The 23,927-nt window shown below is 32.2% G+C and overlaps 1 protein-coding gene across 14 annotated transcripts in view; it reads left to right on the top strand.

The window, feature by feature from the left end:
• Window positions 1-23,927, top strand: part of LOC108002344 (hemicentin-2) — a 349,141-nt gene that overhangs the window by 313,833 nt on the left and 11,381 nt on the right. For 6 of the 14 annotated variants that reach the window (XM_028669008.2, XM_017063973.3, XM_017063969.3 and 3 more), the window contains 7 exons: window positions 333-590; window positions 2,611-2,628; window positions 3,409-3,549; window positions 6,430-6,466; window positions 11,216-11,631; window positions 14,601-14,708; window positions 17,188-17,309. In XM_028669008.2, the coding sequence (XP_028524809.2) occupies window positions 333-590; window positions 2,611-2,628; window positions 3,409-3,549; window positions 6,430-6,466; window positions 11,216-11,631; window positions 14,601-14,708; window positions 17,188-17,309 (1,100 nt within the window). The remainder of the gene's footprint in view (window positions 1-332; window positions 591-2,610; window positions 2,629-3,408; window positions 3,550-6,429; window positions 6,467-11,215; window positions 11,632-14,600; window positions 14,709-17,187; window positions 17,310-23,927) is intronic. The other 8 variants (XM_062081671.1, XM_028669010.2, XM_062081669.1 and 5 more) reach the window with 5 other exon arrangements.

Genomic DNA, 23,927 nt, shown 5'->3' with positions numbered 1-23,927 from the left:
TGGAAAATTTACTTTATTTCACGGCTTTAATATTGGATATCTTTTTTATAAAAACTGTTTTCTGCAAAACTTAAGATATTGTTGAAAAAAAAATGTGAAATTTATTTATCGTCTATTAATCCGATAAACCGTACAAATGTTTACACATAATTCATCCTCGTCTCCGTTTATATAAGTGAATGTCAGAAACATTTCAAACAACGTGAAAAAGCGTTTGGTACGAGACAATATCTTAGAATCGCAGCCAGGACGATATATCCAACGTGTATATATATATAGATTCATTCGGGCAAAATCAAAGTAAGCCGAGCCGCTGTTCCGTTCGTGTGCAGTTAAGCCAGAGTGTCACGTGGAAAGGGAGCGAATAGACGGAGAGGATTACGTGGTGTGCTCGGCGACGGCCAATCCGAAGGAGACCGATTTCGTTTGGTCGTTGAAGAGTGACAATGACACGTTGGAGCAGATCGCCGTTGCGCGCAATGGGAAAAGCTACATCCGCCTCGATACATCGGTAACCAATTTCCGGACGTATGTTTGCGTTGCGAACAACTCCATCGGCCATTCCAGCCCTTGCGACCGTGACGTGCCAGGTATGTTCGTTCACACACTTTTCTAACGTTTTCTATTGCGCCTGATGATTTATTCAGGTTTAAGTAGAGATTGCGTATAAAGTTGTCCAAGGTATATTTCAATTGTTCAATGTTTTATTTTTTTCATCGAAACTAAAGATAATTTAGTTTTCTGCTCTCTTACGTGTCGGTGAACAAATATTGGAAGATGGGTTTCATCTCGATTTCACGTGAAATAAGTAATAAGTGTATTAATATCTGTTGTAATCGAGTAATTTCTTTGGTAATTTTTAAATTGGTAGGGAAATTTGAAAATGTGTTTATGTTATTTTTTTTTTTTTTTTGATGCACTGTTAATAGTTTTTTGGTGACCAGATTTTTAATAATGAAAAGTTTGCATGATGATACACGTTTCGAAAAATGCGTTTTGCGAATTAATAATGAAGAAAATTCCGTTCTTAAGTGCTGCGAATTTTTACGGAGAATGGATTCCTTCGTCATTTTTTTCTCTTATGATATCAACATTCCCATCATGGTTCTTATATTATATTGTCTGACTGTAATTCTCTTCTTCCCTAAAGAAAAATGCTCGTGATATTCGAGAAACATTTTCTAAACTCTTAAAAAGTACTAGAACACGAGTAAGTTTGTTAATGCACTTTTCATTCGAATGATATTTTTATAAATATCTGTTCTTTTTTTAATCTTTAGTAAATGAATAGATAAGTAATTAACGAGTAATGATATACGTTTGTAAGAAATATAAAATAATTTTTTGAACGAATTATAACAACGTGATTAAAAGTTTAAAATTACTAGGTAAATTGTTTAATGATCATGATATATACTTCACATAAATTTCAAACGGTCTTATTATACAAAGATGTATTGCAAATTTAGAAAAACGAGATTATTTTATATGCTAATATTAAATTACAAATAATTACACTTATACTTGATAAATTAATAAATGATCATTTTTAAATTCGAAAAAAAATTATCTGATAATGCAAATTTTTCATTTAACAAAACAATTTAAATCTCTACGCCGAGATTTATTTTTTTTAATAGATAAATAAGAAAAAAAATAAATGAGAAAAAGTGTGATAATTTTCAATAATTTTCAATTTACGTATTATAATCGTAAACAAGTTAGATTGATCCAATATCATATTTTCTTTTTATAGTATACAATTTCTAGTCTCCTTCTTCCTTCTCTTCTTTTCTTTCTTTTTTTTTTCTGAAAAATTTTAATGAAACTATTTATTCTAAGCGTTTCCAATTAACCAAATTTTTACTTCTTGCGATACTCCATGATCAAGCTACGAGAAGCAACGAACTCGAGGCGAAACACATTTTTCCATGTCTGGTGGGGTATCCAACGCGAACATTTGGCTACAAACTTCGTAAATTAGATTTTCCTTGAATGCCTGTTAAATTCGAAAGTCTAATTTATCCTGGTTTAAATCGGATTCGTTTATTTGATTTGTACCTTCCATTAATTATAGCCGTTTATTTTATAACGTCAAAACGATGGTAATTATTTCTCGTGCGGTTGGTACGCCTGAAAATGATGGCGCCAACTATCCGATATTTAGAGTAAAAGAGTAATAATCAAATAAATTGCTATAATCAAAATTTTCTTTTTTTTTCATTTGTTAATATAATTATTAAGTTAATAAGTTAAAACATGAATTTTAATACTATCAATAAGATTTAGAAGAGACCTGAATATAAATTATGTGACGAAATAATTCAAATTCTTAAAAGTGCTATTATTTTTTTCTAGAAAAAAATGCAATTTCGTCTCGGAGGATATGAATATACGAACGATTAAATTTATAATAAACATTTTCAACTATTAGATTTTTTATAGTAATAGCTTCATTGTAATCTCGTAATTTAGCATATTGAGAAAAGTAGATACAAAATAGCATATTCGATATTATTAAAATTATTTTCCATAATATGACGTATTTGATAATAATATTTAGCATACGTAGTACTCTTTTTATATTATATACTCTTTGTTTCTTGTTAGCTCACCATGGACATCGAAGTAAGTTGTTCTATTATAATTATTGTATTAAAGAATATATTTAAAAAAAAATATATCAGTTTCTATAAATGAAATTTTAAAATGAATAATAAAATAAACTTTATCGATATATAAAATTTAAAAATTAGATTCTTTTCTAATATAAGAAAGTTTAAAGGGGATTGAAGGCAACTTAAAAATAATCAGGTCCATAAAAAATAATCTCGATTACGTTGTTTTTCCTTTTCGAGAGGAAAAAGAAGTTTTATGGGTTGCTTAGCTTCAAAAATATTTCATCAGGTTGATTACAATGGAGCACCCTGTATAAGCGCATAAACTCCAGTAATAAAGGCTTCTGGTAAAATATTATAGATCGAGGAAATGGATTAAATCTAAGCAGAAATATGAAAAGCTTTTCTCGAGGATCGGTAGACTTGTTCTTTGTATTAATAATATTTCGGATATTTGAATTGTAATTTCGTAAAGCAAAGGAGAAAAGATTCATTCCATGAAAACTCACTGTTAATGTTCTTGATAAAATTTTCAATCTATCGGATTTAAATTGTAAATTGAACGAATATAATTTAAAAATTTAACAAATTAAAAGAATTCCTAAAAATTTTTTCATGAAAATTTTTCAACTTTTACAAACTCTCAAAAATTTCAAAATTATTTTTTATTATATTTGATAACAGTCATTGTATTTAAAAAATTGTTATATGGAATATTGAAAATCAAAAAGAGAAGAAATTTTCTTATTTAAAGTAATTTATATAATTAAAAAATATATATATATTTCAGGCCATATACCTTGGTGGCATCAATTGGAAGGAAATCTTCTTTTGATCGTGATCGTTGCCGCGGTTGTCCTTATACTTGTGATAATCATCATCTGCGTGATCATCTTCATCGTTTGTCGACGCAAGCGGAACCAGATGAAATGTAAGTTGCATTTTTTTTCCAACGTTATATAATTGTCATTGTGATCTGTTGTTCACAACGTATCGCATGACGTAGCCCATTCAATGGAATTTTCTTCAAGATTATGACATTTTTATATAAAATTATATAATGAAAAAAAATTAAATATTTGTCGTGTAAAGGATATAATAATTTCGTAATTTAATTTAATTGTTCTTTATTTCCAAATTTTATAAATTATTACTATTAATTAGTTTTTGCTAAAATCTCGAAGAAATCCAAATTATCATCACGAACAGTTCACATGCACACGATAACATAATTTACATTAGGTACATCATCCTACGATAAATAAGCATTATATATATATATTGCTTGACAGTCGAATCAACAGCAATATTCGAAAAGATAATGAAAATTTATTAATTTTCGTTACAATAGATTAAAATTATAATTAACAATTTTAGCGAGCTTTTCAATCGATTCATTTTTACTTCATCCAATAATTTCTCAAAGAAATAATTATATATTTAATTTTTTTAAATTTTAGAAAAAAGCAGACACTTTTCATTCAGATTAAAAATTAATCAATTTCTACAATTGTTTCTTTCCACGAAATTTTCACGATAAAAATATTAAAAATTTATAGTTAGTTCATATTTTAATTCTCAAACTTATTAAATTAACTTTACAAGCAAACATGCGTTACACGGTCGGCAAATGTCGGGTGTAAAATTTACGAAACCAAGTCGTAACAATGCAATTTCATAATGACTATAGTCGATAATTACGAGGCAGCTTGTTGTTCCATTGTCAAGATTGAAAAACTGCGAGCACGTAATGCATATTTGTCGTTTTAGACATTTCGTGAGGGGGTGCATCTCATAGATCACTAGAACAGCTATTATCGAGATAATAAAATAAATGAGGAAAAAGAAGAAAGGCAAAGTCATAAAACTGTTATTTTGTTGCAATGCAACAATTTTTTATGCAAGATGGGCAATTTAAACGAGGACATATAAATATCTACGTTATTTATCGTTGTATAAAAAAATGTCTTTACGAGAAAATTAAACTATTTGAAGAGATATATCCTTTTTTCAATCTCTCTTTTTTTTAAATAAAACAAATTTTTATATGCAAAAATTACAAACAATTCAATTTTGCACCAAGTGAATCGCACGATATTTTTTTTTTCGTATCATATCAACATCTTATACATTTTTATTATAACATCTTGCAATATTTATATTCCACCATTACTAACCAATCTCTTTAAATAGTATAATTTTTTCGTCTTGAATAATTTCTTTCGTGTAACGATAAATGAAATAGATGTTTAAGTATATCCCCATTTAAATCGGCCCATCCTGTATACGCACATCTATATTCAACGGATCATACGTTTCTCTTTTATGTGACGAGATCTCGTTCCGCTGATATCCATTTCGCTCACTTTAACTCGTTTTGTTTACCGTTACTGTTCGATTTAACCAGAAAGTAAAAATGGAAAAAGAGTGTCGAGATTCATAACAATCGCGTACGCGCTCGATACGACGATATACTTACACGAGATATATATCGATGGAATGGAAACCGCGAAATATTTTCATTGTTTTCGACGACCACTCGACGACACATTGCGGCAATCATGAATCAGGTGCGGATAAACGTACGTTGCATGCGTTTGTTTGATTAACTTTTGGGGGGGAAAAGAGAGAAAAAATACGATATACGTGTATAAAAAGAACAGGAGGTAAGGTTGATTTTTTCCCCCCCTCTCCTCCTGGCTTTTGTAATAATTTGAATTTGTTTGAACTCGTAGAGAATTGTCGCGCAATTGGCGAACATAAGAGATTGAAGAATATTTGTCAATTATTCGGGAATATTTATCACGATTTTCGTTCGGATTTTCGTTCGTTATATAAAGTTGACATTGACCGTCCATCCCATCTGGCTGCGAATATTCGATTAAAATTATGATATAAAAGGGAGAAAGATTTACGAAACTTGTTCAATTGTTGCTGGATATAAATATTTTTAATCATTGGTGTACAATTTAATAGAGCGAACCGAATGGATAATAAATCGATAAATTTATCATTAAGATTTTTAATAGGGAAAAATGAGATAAAATAGAAAATTGATTTAACTTAGTGTATAATAACATAATTGTATATTCGATCGAATGATCGCGGCCAGATTTGCATAAATCATATGCACTGCATACATTATTTTGCGTTGTTATTATCGCATAGTTCATGCTAGTTACAGAAAACAAAGCATGTCTATTATGCTACGTAATCGTATAAGGTAGATGGACAATGCGAATTTCCCATTTGGATGCAAAGACAAGTGCATACGTGTATACAAATTATTTAAGTAGACGGACCCATGCTGCGCCATATTAATCAACTTGTTTCGAGGACATTTTTAAATTAATTTCGATCATTTCTAATTACTATATAATCGTAATAAAAATATATATATATTCAAGAAATAATATATCGAGTCGAATAGAAAAGGGAATAATTTATCGATAATTTTACCATTTTCTCTATCATTATACATATCAAATTTGTTGTCGCAGAAATTTTAAATTCCAAGCGATGAAAATGTCCTTACAAGCTGTTCGATCCCCGAATCGAGAAACAAGAACTAATTCCCAAAGTATCACGACTCTTCGAACGCGACCTCCTCTGGGAAGTTAGTCAGCGTTAATTAAATTCACGGTAAAGTTCGAACCGGAAGGAGTATCTCTCGGTCGAACAAGGGAGCAGTGTCCCTTTTGGCGCAGCATGGGTCTCGTTAATCGGTAGTGTTTCACTAACACAGAAAAACTGATTCGTTTTCTGCTCTACTTTTTTTTTTTTTAATTTGGACTTGCTAAACAAAACACAGACAGTAATCGGGTGGTCGAGCTGGAGGAACGTGAACAGTAAGTACGCAGCGCCATCTTAAACACTTCTCGCTTCGTATATTCCTTTTTGAGGCGAGTTAATACTTTTTGCACTTTGGACGTGAACGATTCACACATTGAATACCACCTTTGTTGAGAAAGCTCGTAGTTGTTTAATTCATTTCGTTAATTTTTTAAAAAAGCGTCGAAATAACAAATTTATTTCTGGATACATCAAACTGTCGGTTTAAGTTTCGTACATCGACTTCAAAAATCCATCACGAATATTAATGTACGCAAACCATTCATTCGTTATTTTTCTTTTTCATTTCGAACGAAAGAAAGATAAAAAAACACTTTTCTAGATGGATCATTCGCGATGCACATCCAACGTGTAAAATATAAATTCGCGCTTTTCCCCTCTCGCGTTTGTCTTCTTTCTCCTTCTTCTTATTCCTTTAACCACTGTCGTTGCCTTGGTACCATCACGCTCTCGTCTATCTTTTCGCCTTGCATACCTCTGTTATTTCGACAGGTTACCCTAATTTCCGCTTGGCGCTCGCTTCGCGCGATATTGTCGGAACGTGCGCTTCCGCTTTTCACCGGCAAGAAAACGTATTTTTCGCTTCGTGGAAACGGCTGAATGCGCAATCGCCTCGCTAATAATTCAGTTTGAATTTTCGGCACGGAGTATACCGCACAGCAGCACACACGTTGCTCAGCCCAGTGTGTACATACACGTATTTATTTTTTAATCCTGGATACTCGATACTGTTACACGGAATATCAACTCGGCGTAGGTAAATCTCGTTATGCGATTGATCGATGGAATTACTGGTTTCGCGTATCACCGGTTTAACAGGGGACACTGGAGGGAATCCTGTGGATTCTCGTTTCGATCAAGTGGAAGGATTTTTACTACGGTTGGGATTATGGTACTAGGGTCTTAGAGGAATGGATATCATCTTGATGGTTTGAGTAAATGTAGTTTTATGTTTTATTCTTGTTTGATTCTTGTGTGTGATGGATGGTTTTGCATGGGGAAAAAAAAGTGTCTTGGAAATGAGACAAATGGAAACTCTTGAACGAGATTTGATCGTTTGATCGTAAAAATTTTGATTTGAGGGAAATTATTTTTAATGTTGTTTTTTTTTAATGAAAATTAATAAAGAATTTTGTGTATAATTAAAGAATAAAACATAGGTTATTCGAACAAAATTGTATGATCAGATCAATTTCATAATCAGTTTCCATGATATAAATATTTCGTTAATTTTTAATTATTAAAAACTTGAAAACAAGTTCCTTAACGTTCTTTTATTATAATTATCCGATAGAAACATCCCTTACATTTTCTACAAACTTCTTCTTCAAAGAGTCAGAAACTCCAATTTTCACTCCATTTCTTCATAAACCGTTTATTTACAACTTAAAAATTTCGAATCCTTGATGAAACACGTTTCGTCGAATATCAGAAATATCGAAAGCTCTCCAATTCTCCGAATTTATCGAGAATTGATCAACTCGCGTTCTATAACAATTATTCGCAACTATCTAAACACACGAAGTCTCTTCGTGAATGGAATTTTTACAATTTTTAACATTACATCAACGAGTACAAACGCTACGAAACGCCACGACTGTTACCATCTACGTTGTAGTAGTAGCGTTGATGTAACTGTTACCTCCATGATATGTGTAGTGTGCACGAGATTGTCTCCGATCCCCAATCTCGCAGGAAGTCCTCTCGCCGCTTTCCACCACCCTCTTCTCTCCCCCCTATCCTTCCTCCACGGCTGAATGCATGTCCTGTTGCATAATTTAGCGACCACTTCCGGCTTATAATAGTTTACTGTCGAAGTCTGCGTACAAGGTAAGATAGGTAAGGAGGGGTGCAAATGGACGAGGGTGGCGAAGTTCTTTGTTACTCGAGTGTAACACTGTTGTGTGCCTGTTCTTGTTGCATAATTTACGAACGATTAGTTACACTTCTCTTTTTTACTCTTTATCGTACTCTTGATTTCTTCTTTCTCTCTCTCTCTCTCCCTCTCTCTTACCGCGTTGCTGATACAGTGGCGCGTTCTTTATCCGGCCGCGGAGACACTTTCGGAAAGGTGAAAGGTAGGTGAAGGGTTGCATGCTCGATGAGTAGAAAGCTCTCTTATTGAGTTGGCTGTCGTTCAAATCGTGACCTGAAACGAAGAATCCTTTTGACTTGGCGAGAGAATTTTTCGGGACAAAACGTGCGCTCCCTAACGTCGAGTGAATGTTTAATTTTTCTTTTTTTTTTTTTCTTGTGCTCGTTGGTCGTGCTTCGATATAAACAGGATTAAGGTAAAGAGATGTTTATTTTGGAGGAAAAATTCAGTTAAGGATGCCTGTGATTTTTACATGGGATTGTTCTAGTTTTGTTTTATGACGAGATAAAAGTTGTAGGAAGGATTTTGTGATCAGATTGTGGTTTTTAGAACATTGAATGTTGTAAAGTATTAAAGTATCGTTATATTTATATTTTGTAATTATATATTTGTAAAATGATTCTGTTAAAAGCTAACTTTTTTGATGTATTAATATTTACAAATAAACGTATATATGGTTTTTTTCGTGGAATAATTTTAAAGTAGAGTTGAATTTAATGGCACATGTTAAGATATTCTTTTTTCAAGAATTTTTCTTATGCAATATATTATAGCAATACGGAATATATAAATTATGAAAACAATAATCCTAAGCTTAATTTTTAAAATAGAATAAGTAATTTCATTTGTAATAGGATTTTTCATTCTAAAATGGATCATGTTATATCTTGAAAATTATAATAATTGTATAATCCTTACAAAAGTTACTTTGTAACGTATCGGCCTATTAGTCTCAAAAGATTTAAAGAATAATTCTATTACGTTTATAGAAAAGAATTCGAATAAATTTTCCGTAAAATGCTAATATTTTTTTTAAATATATAATTATAATTTCTTTAGGAAAGAACTGAAATTAAAAAATTCTCTCGTGAAAGATGATCGATATCTTTCTTTAAATATTCTCGAAATACTTGACACTATTTTCCTATTATTTCTATCATTAAGTTGAATTCGATGTTCGACGTAACTTTCTGGCAGGAATAGTAGAAAATTTAAAAAAAAAAAAAAAAAAAGAAAAAGTGGACTGACATTTCATAGAGCGACGCTTTTGATGAATTGCCAACGTTCACGCATATCCTATGCATATGCAATTCGTTATATAGAAGGGGAAAAGAGTCAAATTTTATTATCGACACTGTCACTATACTTCTAGATTTCCACTTATTAAACTTTGCATTAAATATTTTCATTCTCACAATGGTCCAATAAACCTTCGATATTGCGTTTAATATATTAATCTTAGCTCTAGTAGCCTCTGAGAGAATCATTTTACAAATAATGACGATATTATTTTAGTATACTAGTATATGATATCGAAATCACTAAAAACTTTCAAATTTATATTTTCGAATCTACGACACTCTCAAACATCTCTATTCTTGTCTGTAAGAATTTATACATCAAATCAGCCTATCGAGGCATCAAAGGAGATCTCTGTTCATATCTGTATGCATCGAACGTTTTATTAATTAAGAAAAAAAAAAGGGGGGAGAAAATTAGTTGGATCAAAAACGATCCCAGTGTTGCAGAATGATTCTTCGGCTTCCTCCGTGAAATCGGTCACAATGGAAGTGAAAAAAATATTTGGGAAATGCTTGAAACGAGCCAGAGCGATCGAGCTAAAGTTTAATTAAAAAGTTGGAAAAGAGAGGGCGTGCAAGCGGCGATAGATGACTTTGTGCAAAGCAGAGAGGAAGCAATCAAAAGGATTCTTCGTTCTTTTTTTTTTTCTTTTTTTTTTCTTTTTTTTTTTATTATTATTATCTCTAACTCTTTTTTAAGTGCTGTGTCCATATTGTAATCGCGTAATTCGAGTATCTTAGGATAATTTAGAGGGGATTAACAAAAAAGCGACATCTTTGTGTCATTTTAAAACAATGGAGGACGATGAAACACAGCGCTCCTCCTAATGAACGAATTTTGAAAAATTTAAACATTTTATTTTATTTTATCGATTTTGCAGATCGAGTCTCTTTTTACACCTTTTCGGATTTCGACGTTTTAAAATTAAAAATAATAATTTGTATAATGGGATTTAGGGAAAAGATAAGGACAAGGAAAGGAAGAAAATTTAATATTAAATTTAATAAGACGTAAATAATCGTTGATACAGAGATTGTACCCTCATTTTGGTTAATTTTAGTAAATTGATCTTTTGAAGTGATAAATCACTATAATGTCGTATACAAGTGAAATTCATAACCACGATAATAGATTACCTGTCTGTAACCTGAATAATGTAACACTATAATCCTAACAATGCATTTCTCCTCATTCAAACACCAAGTACATCTTCATTCCTAAACAAGTACCCTAATTGATCATCAATAACACTATGATAAATTATTCCTAACTTTATCTCTCCCTTTCCTTTAATCTTATTTTAAAAATAACAATTCTACTATTATTCAATTTTCAAAGATACTCCAATAATCATTTTCCAAAGATACATAATCCCATAACAAAAAAACTTCTAATTTCCACAATCTTTCAGAGCAACCTGTAAATCTCGATAAAGAGACTCGATCTACGTAATCAAATATCTGGACACAGCATAAACATTTATCGAACAAACGAACGACGCGCGATCGCCTGTTACGGCTTGTCATTTACCAAACCAAACCAAAAAAAAAAAAAATGATGCAAACAGTCCAGACGGTGGGCCACCAAGTCCAACAGTGTCCTCCCACTCGGCCCAAACGTCGGTCCATCCAACTGCCGCGCCCAGGTGGCCACTGAAACCCGGTGTGCTGGTGCACATCAATCGAAGCCACAGCCTACGATCAGGGCTGAGCGTACGCGCGAACGAGTCGCTTCGTAACGAGCTGATGGGCAGCCGGAACGAGCCGACTATGGCCGATCGTTTCATCGTCGAGACAACGATCGCGAAAGTCGGCGGGAACGGGAAAATGTTTCGCAGGCGGAAGGAGGCACCGCAGAGGAGGGTGACCGTGTCCGGTCTGCATGACGAGGGTATGCTTGCCAGGGCTAATAAAATTAAGGCGATGTTTGGAGTGCAGCTTAAAGAGCAGGCCACTTTGCCGGGAATTTCGAGAGAGAAGACAGGTGAGTTGAGGGAGCTCTGTCCTTTATTGAAGGGAGCGACGATCGCTTTAATGTTGGCGCGCCTCACGTTTCGACACGGCTCTTTTCACGTGTGTTTTTACGCGGTAATCAGCTGGACGCTTCGTCGAGAATTTTTATCCGTTCACTGTGTTTCGCTGGGTGGAAAGGTTAACTTGATTACTAGGGAAGGGAGGGGGGAATAAAACGGGAGGAAAAATTAGGGAGTAAAATGTAAATTTAATACAAGAAGCTTACCGGAGGATAACCTGGACCGAGAAATAAAGCTTTCTGCAAAGCGCGGTATGTTAACTTTGTGCTGCTAATTACTGGTAAGAGCGTACCTGTCGTGGTTCGTTAATGCTCGTGGATAATTCTTTTTTTATGTTTCATTTTTTGTGCGTGCTTCGATCGAGTTGATACAGGATCGACTTGTAATTTCATTTTTATTATGAGCTCGTCTGTAGAGAATTAATACAGGATTTGTGGGATATAAAGAAAAATAGTCGAGGAGAAAGAGTTTACGTCAAAGGAAAATTTAATAGATTATTTTGCAAATCTTAGTTTTTTAAATCGGAATTTTATCGTTTGTTTTGATTTGTGCGATTTATTATAATAAAGAGATATTGATATTGATAATTTCTTCAGAGAATCAATTGAAAGAAAAAATAAGTAGAATTTTTAGGAAAATTTATCTTATTACCAAATATATATTTTTCATTCGAATTTAAAAAGTTTCATCGCTTCGGTATAAAATCTCGATTTATTAACCAAATGACCCGAGCTCCCTTAATTAAAAATAATGTTGCTTGCAATTTTGCTGTATTCGACGAAGTGTATCGAATATTTGTTAAGCTATGTTAAACACGATTGATGCTCGTTCGAACGAAAAGTCGCATAATGTTTGCACAATTTACCAACATTAAAAACGGTTCGGTCGATCTCCCTTCCTGAATCCTCATCGAATCGACCATGATGTTTCTTGTTGGTCGTCACGGTTTCAATTACGTTAAACGATGGAAAAATTCGAGTCGCCCGATTCCTCGCGAAACCCAACACGCTCAACTGAATATTTTATTTCGTCGATAAATAACCTGGTCGAACTTTTCCATCGTTGGAAAATACACGAGGAGAGCTTTATTTCCAATCGTACCTTCTTCTTTCTTCTTCTGCGTTGCGCGATTAGATAATGTTTATAGAAAGCAAAAAATCTTTTTCCAAACACGTCTGCAGGTCTTGCAATGTTCTTTTATTTTTGCGATTGTCGTTTCGATTGTAATTGAAGAAAGTAGATTGATATAAAATAAAGGATACATCGGTGTAATATTATATATAAATAATTTTTCTAGAATTTTTTAAGGCAAACGTAAAATATTGAAAACATTTTAGACGAAAATAAATGTATTTCATTTTATCTAAAGATGTAATTATTAATAAAAAATAAAGCTAATAATAGGGAGAGTTGAAGTATTTGATTCAATTCTTTTCTCATTTTTATTACCATTGATCGATTATTATTCTTCGTGGATTTTAAATTATTATCAAGAATATTAAAAATTATTAAATTGAAATATAAAAATATGAATATCTGTTCTAAACTTTGTAAAAGATGTATGGGATCATTCATGATTTAATGTATTATGTAAATTAAAATTAAATCTACGTAAAATCTTTATTTAAAAATGCAGATGTGTTTTGAAGAAGATATTCCAACGCTTGAAAGAAAGAAGCTTTTTTAATCTTCAAATACGACTTAATTATCGGTATATTGCATTATTTTTTTGCCATTTTTACGCTTACCAATCGTATAATTTTTCTGTAATTCGAGCTCGCGTGACATTAAAAACCAAGGCACATAAAACGTAATTCTAGATTAAAGCTTCGCAGAAAAAGAAGGTAATGTCCTCTACGTGTAATTAGAACATTTAATGTTGTTTGTATCAGCATGTACATCAAATGCAGACGCCACTAGAGTAGAACGTGTGTACCTGTGCCATTTAAAGAATTAAATATATAATTCCCATAATAAAAAAATTAAATATTCTCATAATATTTAAATCGATGCAGAAAATTAAAATTAATTTCAATTCTTAATTGAAATAATATTGTTTCGTTTTTAACATTTATTCTTAATCCGTGATATGAATAATAATTTTTTTCATTAATTTTTATATCGCACTTTCATTGATTATACATGTTTCATATATAAGTTATTTTTATTATTATCGTACGTTTTTACTTCACGCTTAATTAAATATTGATTTAATTCGTTAATTATTCAAATATGAATAATACGAATAAATGCAAAATTCATTTGACATTTATGGTGAACCATTTATGTACATTTATATCCGAGAGGAAAAAATATACGAAAGGCTTGAGAGAAAAGTGGTATAAATGAGAGTGGTATAATGAGACTAGTAATTTTTGCTTATTATGAATAAACTATTTAAAAATTAAAATGTTTAAAAGAAATTATTAGAAATTATTAATGAAAAATCTATACATATATATATATCATTGAATTATTTATTATTTTATTTATCGTTATATTTATTATCATTAGAATGCAAATACATTAAAGATTAAAAATAATTCTCAGACAATCAGTCATCAATCTCAAAATATTATCAAGAGTTGTTATCGAAAGTTATTTTTCATAGAACACAGAGTTAAGACTAATTATATAAATATCATTAAATATATTACACATTTTAATTCTTTCAAAATTCTAAAATATCATTTCTCACTACTTTTCCATCGAGCCTTTCGAGCAAACGTTATAATTTGCTCAAATACGAAGCGGCTAATTCTAACAAAAGATTTTTCTTTTTAATAACACGACTATAATACAATCCCTTTACGAATATCATGCCAGTCGCATAGAATAAAAATTGCTTCGTTGCATCAGTGTCACTGTCATTGCTTGTTTTTTTTTTTTTTTCTCGTGTATGTTTTGTGTGTCCCCTTAGCCGTGACTTACAAAAGAATAGCGCCACAGCGGAAGGTATTGCATGCGGAATCATCCCGTGAATTGAACCGGGCCAACGTCTCCCGTAAGCGAAAGAAACCAGGCGCAGGTACGTATATAAGAAATCGAGGAATGTGCAAGACTCGTGACTCTAAGATTCAAAGATCTCTAACTGATTCTCTTCCCTTTAGTCGCCGATCTTTGCGACTATCTGTATTGAAGCAAACTTTTTCCTTAACACGATGGAGTGTTGTTTGTATGTATTTTAAGAAATATTAAAAAAAAGTGAAAAAAGTGAAAAAGAAATGTAAAGCTAATGTAAAGCTAACTTTTTCCTTGACGTAGATTGTTTGTACGTACAGGAAATATTGAAACGTGTAAAAAAAGTGAAGTTGGGTAAATAAATTATTACAAATAAGTGTCAATGAGCTGTTTCGTTATCACGTTTCGTGATAAGGCAAATTGAAAAATAGAAATTTGGAAAGTTGACGAACAATCATTGGTAAGTGAAAAAGAACAAATGTGAAATTTGTGAACTTGTTTTTTATTTATTTGTTATCAAAGATTTATTAATAAGTTTGTATTCCTTCCTTTCCTCGTATAGAATTGAAAAGGTTTGTATTTCACTTTATATTGTAAATTGATGGAACTAGAATTAGATTTTATTCGTATGTGGTGATTCTGGAAAATGTAACGAAATTATTTGATAATTATTTGACAAATTGGAAGAAAGAATATGAATTTTAAAACTCTCCTTTCAATATTGTGAAATATTACTGTCAAGTATCGATTTTTCAATATGTTAATAATTTAGATTCATTCAAATAAGAAGAGATATTAGAGATTGCATTTTTGTTTCTTTTTATAATTAAAAATACAAGCATAATAATACAAAAGGAGCATGCGGAGAACATTAGACGAGCCACGGAATATTTTTCTTCTGAAATATATTGTTGCGTGCATCTTCTCAATAATTTTCGAGCATGCGGCTGACATTGATTAAAGTGAAGTTATAAATTTAACATTGACAGAAGTAATTTTCTAAATAATTACGTGAAAAATATAAAAAGAAGATACGTGTCAAACCTTCTTTTCCTTTTCGTTATTTATACACTCTATTTCAAAAGATTCTATGATCAAAATGGCGTAGACATTTTCGTATATTACATTTAATCGCAAATTATATAAATAATCCCTTCATAAAAATTTGAATTAAAAAATGAAATAAAACTTTTTAAACTCCAATTTAGAAAAATATTAAACCTATATATTATCTGTTATACGTGATTCTATCACATCTATATAATTCAGAAGATAACACTTAAAAAAGAAATTTTAATTCGTTTCCAGAATCGCAGTCGGAATAAACTTTGATCAAACGATTCATTCCGATAATGAGATCGTTGATAACGTGGCAAACCGATGCAACGAGGAAATATTGTTTTAACAAACATCCTTTTCCATTCTCGTATTTCGATTTCAAAATATTTAGGTTAAGAAGAACGACGATGTTTTCAGCGAGGACGAGATCGAATCGAGGAACGAAATAAATTGACGCGTTTCGAAGGAAAGGGATCGATTCAATCTCATTGTTGATCGTTATAAATCCTGTACGTATAAACATTCGCGTGCAAATAACGTATACAATCGTATTTACGATAAACAAGATGATTGTTATTCGCTTGATTAAAGGCTTTCGCGCGAAACATTCTAATTTAATTATTGAAAGGAGAAAAATGACGAAGCGATCATCGGTATTTGACGCGTGTCAAAGGATAACGAGGCACGGATCATGGTTTTATATTTTCTTGGCAATCGATTATTCCTTGAGAAAAGTTTAGTGTAATTAGTTGGAAAAGTGTTGATACGTTGAAGGATAGAATTTCAAAGGATATAATAATAATGTGTCAATTTTGAACCTTCGACGTTTCCAGTTTTCGCAATTCATATAAAATGAAAAAATATTCTATTTTTGTACAAGCGAATTCTATAAAAATTACTCGTACATTTTTTAAATTGTTATTACTATCAATTATCTCGGATGACGAGACACGTACACGATCTTTTCCACGTGTACAACTGCGTATCCCATAAAAATTATATATCGGCAACAAGATTCAAAATTGACCACTTGCCACCACTCTTCTCGCGAAACTGCATGGATAAATACGACTCTACAAAAGAATATACACTATTCATATGTATTTAATCAAGACAAAATCCAACATCCCTTATTGTCCAAAGAAGACAAAGACGTAGACACGAATCAAGAATATATATTCTCCCTACAATTACAATTTCCTTTATATATATACACTATTCTAGCGTTTGCAATTACACTTGAATATTTATCAAATCAATTCTCTCTGTCTGCCTTTACCCCGATGCACCCGAGATTTCCGTTTCCACTCTGAGAACAGTCCATAACATAGAAATCCTTCTTCGTGAAAGGACACAGTTTCTATCTTTCTCTGTCTCTCTGTCTCTCTCTCTTTCCCTTTCTCTCTCTCATAGGTCTCTTGAGAATTGTCGACACGTCACGTGTCTCCGTTTAATTACGCAAAGTCATGTTTCGTTTGCGCTTACAGATCCCAATCAAGCTGCGAATAACAATCACGTGAACAGCGTGTCGGAGGGACTTCCGGAGTCCGGGGCGAAGACGTTTTACGAGAATTTGCCTTTCCACGGGATCCAATCACCGCCTAACAAGGTCAGTATCGAGAATCGATTTGCGCACGAGAATCTTAATTCATTGTTCGTTTTGACGGCATGACGATCTTTCTTCCTTCCTTTCTTTCTTTTCTCTTCCTTTTCTTTATTTTTCTTCCGATTGACGCATTCCAATCGGCCATCTTGTTGGTAACGATGAGATGCAAATCTAGGTTTAATGGGATCATTCTTGATATTTTTAGTAGTATTCAGTTGGCACTGATGTGTGGATTGAAAGGAATTGTTTGATAGATTCGAGGATCAAAGGATCTGGTAGTATTTTGAAACGTTTTCGCGAAAAGTTTAACGATGAAATTCTGATTTTTAGAATTAAACGTGGAATATTGGCCAAGGATAGCTTTCTGTTAGCGAGAGTTGAAGATTATTGATTCTTTGTATAAGTTTCGTGTGAAAAATGAGCTGCTGGTGAGTTTATTTGAATTCTGCTTTCACGTTATGGAAGAAATTAATTTAATTTCTCCCGACAATTATATTCCTATAACGCTATTTTCCCTATGAAGTAAAACCGTGCTGGGAATATCTTTGCTTGCAAAATCAAATTCAACAGCTTATGAAAAAAAAAAGAAAAAAAAAGAAAGAATAAGGTCAAGAAAGTTACCGTTTGAAATAAAAATTCAACGGGGCTGCTCGAGAGATTCCAAGAACAAGATAAACATTTTTATTCGCGCAAGGAATAAGAGAAGGAAAGGATAAATTTAATTCGGGAGGGGGGGCATGGCAAAAACTGGCGTGATAGAAAAATAAATAAAGTAAAAAGGCGTGATAAAACTGGGTCAAGAAAGTTACGAGGAGAATTAAACAAGATCGTCCAAAAAAAAAAAAAAATTCCAAGAATTGTACGCGAGTATATTTACTCTTACAATTCGGTTCGAGGGCAAAAACGGAGGGAGGGGGGAGAGAAAAAAGACGGGGGTCGAAAATATCAGGAACAACCGAGGCTATACTCGAGCGGCCCTCGACCGCGAAACGCGCGACCGAGGAAAGTCAGCGTGAAATAATCGCATTATAAAGGGCTGAAGTGGAGTGCTGACCCTCTTTTCCAAACTCGGGGAGAACACCGGAAACACGGAGCTCAGAAGGAAACGCGATGTACTGCACTTTGTGCCCGGAAGAGTGGCTTCGAGCACCGGAGAGTCGTTGGAAATTGTTCACTGATTTTCAACTTATACCTCTATCCAATTGTCCCTCTTGCGGGAAAGATTAGAAGCAATTTCTGGTGCTGAAAGAATACCAAGAGATTCGATTGAAATTGTCGGAAATTTAAAATTGTATCTGATATTTAACCGGTGGAAGAGAAATAAATTGTGTCATCACAATATTTTGAAGGTAATTAAATACACGCAATAAGAATATAGTGTATTTTTGTACATTAAATTAAGTATAATTTTGTTAATAAACATCACGATGAATTATTATTGTTCAGTTACAGGCAAATAAAATTCTTATGAATCTTGAAATCGATCGAGAATTATTTATACTTGGATAGAATATTTACGTCGTATTTATTACTTGAAAATATTTTTGTTTGTCATTTCATGCTTCACGAAAGTTTTAAAGAGGCATTAACAACAGGAAGAAAATGAAATCGGTTTAATATCTCCCGTTTACGTAAATATCTTAAGACGCGGCATTAAAAAATTCCGCTCGTGCCCCGATAGGACCAATAATTAAAAACCGAGCATAGCCGGCATATCCTCCATTAAAGCGGAACGGGCCAGGAAGATTAAACGGGGAATAATTCAGCGGAGTCGCCAGCAGAGGGCAATTTTAATATTGTAACGTGGTAACGTTCTGACCTTTTTCGATCCCCCCGAAACCCTTAAATTCCTCGCGTCGTTGCGCGTGTTAATACTTTAAACTGTCAACTCCGTGGCACGCAGTCGTTCACAACGAAACTAAATCGACCAGCAACGGCCAAGGTAGATCGATTTCACGTTTATTAAATAATAAACTCGACCGAGGTGTCGTCCGAACAAGCCAACGCCATCTGGTCAACAGAAACGTAGATACATATTTTAAGAACTCGGCTTATCGAAATATATTGTTAAGATCCTAAGGAAGGAATAGAATATCGTCAATAATTACGCGTTAGATTTATTATAAAATTATAAAATTTAAAATTAATTAAAAAAGAAGTAGACTCTTATGGCAGAAGAAAAGAGTACTTGGATTATAAAATTAAGAATTGAGATTTTTATGTACTATAATTAGATTAAGATTATTCGTTCCAAAAAGAAAAAAAACGCAAATTCGCATTAAGATTCGTGCAGATCAAGAACGAGGGCAAAATCGCGCCAATGGCCTCCTCCACCCTTCGAGTCGTAAGTTCATGGCGTCTGCGACAAAGGTGGGGTTAATTCTCTCTTATTTAACCAAATGTCCCATTAATGGCCATATCGGAAGCACAGACTCCTGTCCAAGATAATTGCAGGAGAGGAGACAGGAGAGGAGAGCGCGAAGAGGCAAGAAGGGAGGCCCCTTTGTCGAGTATCTTCTCGGTCCCAGAAGCTTTTACTCCTCTGCTCTCGTTCGATTCCATATTTCATCAACCCGTTCGACCGTCCGCGACAGATTAACGCGTAAACTATCGATCGGCGGTTACATCACGCGTGCACAAATGTTTATTTATTTGAAAGCCAAGCAATACCCAGTTTTCCGACTTCGTGCTATGATAACGCTGATTATTGTTTGCCTGGTCCAAACGCGATGATGAAATTGATGCGGATTATTAGTTTTAGAGGGAGGATAAAAATACTTACGTTTGTCTAGGACATTTTTGGAGAGTCGAAAATGTGTGCGAATAATTTAACGAATAAGCTTCGATCGATATTTTTAGATATTTATTTTTGTTTTGTCTTTGGAATTGATGAAAAATCGTACGACTATATTAAACAGTCTGAAACGGGATAATTGGACGAGTTTAAGGTAGTTTATTTTATCTAATTCAAATAGTTTTTATTCGAAGACATTTTGAAATTTTTTCCTTTTCAAATTAAGATTTTAAAATTTTCTATAATTGGTGCTTCTAACTCGTCGTTTTTGGTTTGTTAAACTATTAATTTATACCTGACATGTCAAGTATATATATTTGGATTCTAGAAATAAAATAAATAAAATGAAAAGGATTAAGAAAGAAAATGGTTTCATAAGATTTGATTATGAATCATTTATTCATATTATTGAAATAAAATACGATTATTCATAATTTATTATATTTCATAGTTGAATTACAATATGCAAGAAATTAAGCAAATATTCGGAATATTCTGAACAGCAATGTAGGTCACGTTGTAGATGGAAATAAGTGATTTAATATTTGATAGGGAAAAAGAAGCAAAAAAAAAAAAAATATTCAAAGAATAAAATCACTCTCGTTACACGAGAGACGAAAAATAGATAATCCGCATTTATCTACGCCTTCTCGAATATTTAATGGATTATAAAGGATTTGGGGATAAAAATCGTATCGAGATCTCGCGAGAGATGAAATGTTGAATTTTTCTCGATTCTTCGTTTGGATACAGCAATTCGTCCGACTTTCTTTTTCTTTTTCTTTTTCTTTTTCTTTTTCTTTTTCTTTTTTGAATTATGACACTATTTGCACGAAAGATTAAAATTTATTTTTCTTTCTATCCTTAAATCCTTAAGAAAATGTTAAAGTTATTTGTGAATTGTTATGATATCTTTTTAATCGTATATTATTAAAAAACAAATTGGATGAAATATTTTTAACAAATATAAAGACACAATGTAATAAATAATTCATTTTTATCCTTGACAAATTTATCTCTGTCAAAAAATTAAATGATCCGATAAATTCAATAAATTTCATTTATCAAATTATCAATCATTTAAACGCAAAATATAAATTATTGTAAATATAAAAATTGATGGAAAAATTCTCCTCCAGAATATTCGTCACATTTAACGTTACGATCATATTTGTAACAAATAAAAACATTACATAAATACAGATTATAAGAACAAATGATTAATACTATATTGTGTGTACAGAAAATATGAATGTCAGAGCAAATTAACATACGCTAATTACCTCGAACGAAACGTTTCTATAATTTATCGTATTTAAACGACTACTTTGTAATTATAACCGGAACACTTATTCGATTTGTCATATTTAAAAAGTTTTATATTACGTGCTCGAATGTAGTAATCTATGTATCTTTCGACACGGCCATGAATTAACAGTGTTAATGTAAAATCGATGGCATTTTAAAATCGAGCTGAAACAAGTCTTTCCTTTTTTTTTTTAGTTCGTCACGACTCGAATCGTGTTCAAAATTGATCATCTCTGCTCTGTTCAAAATTTCTACAAATTCTAAAATTTATCCAAAACTATATTTTCCACAATGTTTGTTGCAACAATGTAGAATTTAAATGAGAATCAAAAATGTAATATTCTAATTTATCCAAATTTATCAATATTTAAAATTATACTAAAATCAGTATCTCTATTTCGTCAAATATTTTTCCGATATAACATTTCGATATAAAATTTATTACATCGAAATATTGCAAACATTGTCAGTTTCGATGTATTCTCTCGACAATGCAAATTATCCCCTAATTGATTTTTTTCGATCGAAATTTATTTCAAAAGTGATTCAAGAATATTTTTTTTTAGACGACGAGAGAAAAATTCAGAAGGTATTCGTTTGGGAATTGTTGACGCCATTTTCTTCTGCCTGATGGCCCTTGGATTTCCTTTTACTCTTTGAGGGCTGATGCTCGATATGACGAAAAGCAAATTGAATTGGTCCGCTGGGAAGAGTTCATGCTCAAAATGATCAAAGTTATCAGCGGATAGAGATAAATGGGATAAATGGCGGATAGATGGGATAAACCTGTAATGCTTTTTTTTTTTTTTTTACAAATCATCCGTAAGATTTACCAGTGATGAGACACTTTTTTCTTTTCTAGCTTTTTATTTTTCAATTTTTTTTTACAGTTGAAGAATTATTTTTTTATATTTATTTTCATAAATCTCAAAGATAGCCACTATCTTAAATCTAATTTAATTTTAAAGAACTTTTTTAATTTTTAATTTTTCCTGCCACTTTCAAAATTTTCCTAAATTTTCTTGAGATTTCTCAAGATATTGGAAGAAATTTTTAAATGAAAAATTTAAAATCTCCTTCCCTCTTTTTTTCTTTTTTTCTTCAATCGGAAGTTGGAAGAAAATTTCAACTATCTTTTTAATTCAAGCTCCTCCCCTCGGAAAAAAAATGATCAAACTCTCTTCTTATTTTATCCTTCTCACTAAAGCTCGCACTTAAAATATCATAAATGAATCAAAGAGAAAGAAAGGAATTCGAATCAGAATCCTTGTAACAGGAAAAGATAATGGGTAAATGTTTTCATTTTAATCGAGAATAGAAATCTGAATTCTGGAACAGTTCCCTTAAGATAAACGCGTGGACTGAAATTGAAATATCCAATCGTACATTATATATCTCATTCAAACTATATATTCAATGATTCTAAAACTCAGATATTATAACTGCAATGGAATTATAACGTTATCGCAATTTTCCTTAAAGGTTAAACTCGAAAAAAAGAACCATAAACCAAGAATATTTGATCGATGAAGGAAAAAAGGATACTGTAACACATATATCGATACGCGAACACCAGAATAATTCCAATCCCGTGAAACATAATTCCACGTCGCGTTAAAATACTCCCACTCGACCGCTAAGTGGCATGAAAATCGGAAAATCAACAAAACGAGTTGTACCCTCCCTTCTGCGGTCTTCGTTTATAATTACCATCGTTGACAAACATTCTCCAAAACATTTCACACGCGCAATGCGGGTGTAATAGAATAATAGGGGACGGATTAATCCCCAAAACGTAAATAACATCGTATAGAGGGGTGTTACGGTCGAATTTATTCATCGACGATCCACCGATTTTAATTGGCTGGCCTGTTTACGTTTCGCCTTGGACTAATATGGGGGTGAATTAAAAGAAGAAGAAAGTGGATGCCGGTCTTAATTATTAAAGGGTTAATTTGAAACGAGGGTAGCCTTTGCTTCATTAAGAAATAATTCTTTCCTTCTCGATCCATCTCGTTTTATTATGTGATCTCTTCTGAACGACAATGCACGGGATGTTTAATTGTGCATTGCCCGTGTTTTTCATCCTAATTAAAAAAGCGGAAAATTAACTAAGTTAGAAAAATTATTTATTGTGTTATTCAATGATTTCTCTTTTGATTCTTTTTATTAGATGTTGTAAACGAAAGTTCTGGCAAACGGAGATATAAGAAAGATACGTATGATTACGTTGCATATATTTTGAAAGAACATTAAAGAAGATTGTTTATTTGATAATACTTGCTTCTCCATTATTTTCTGACGGTATTTGCCATCTGTATTATGATAATGGTAATTTTATGTTGCGTAAATTTCCGTTTGTGAATGTGAATTATAATATAATAGTAAGTGATGCTCATCGTATATTCAACCAGCACAAAATTAAAATACGAAATTGTACAATTTTGCCGGTCACGAGACAAGTGGCTTGTAATTTGGATAAAAATAATTTAATTATTATCGTCGAATCTTTAGACGAA

The sequence above is a fragment of the Apis cerana genome, linkage group LG11, assembly GCF_029169275.1.
Source record: "Apis cerana isolate GH-2021 linkage group LG11, AcerK_1.0, whole genome shotgun sequence".
Taxonomy (NCBI): Eukaryota; Metazoa; Arthropoda; class Insecta; order Hymenoptera; family Apidae; genus Apis; species Apis cerana.
The sequence above is the reverse complement of the archived record's forward strand: the minus strand, read 5'-3'. Positions and strand labels throughout refer to the sequence as shown.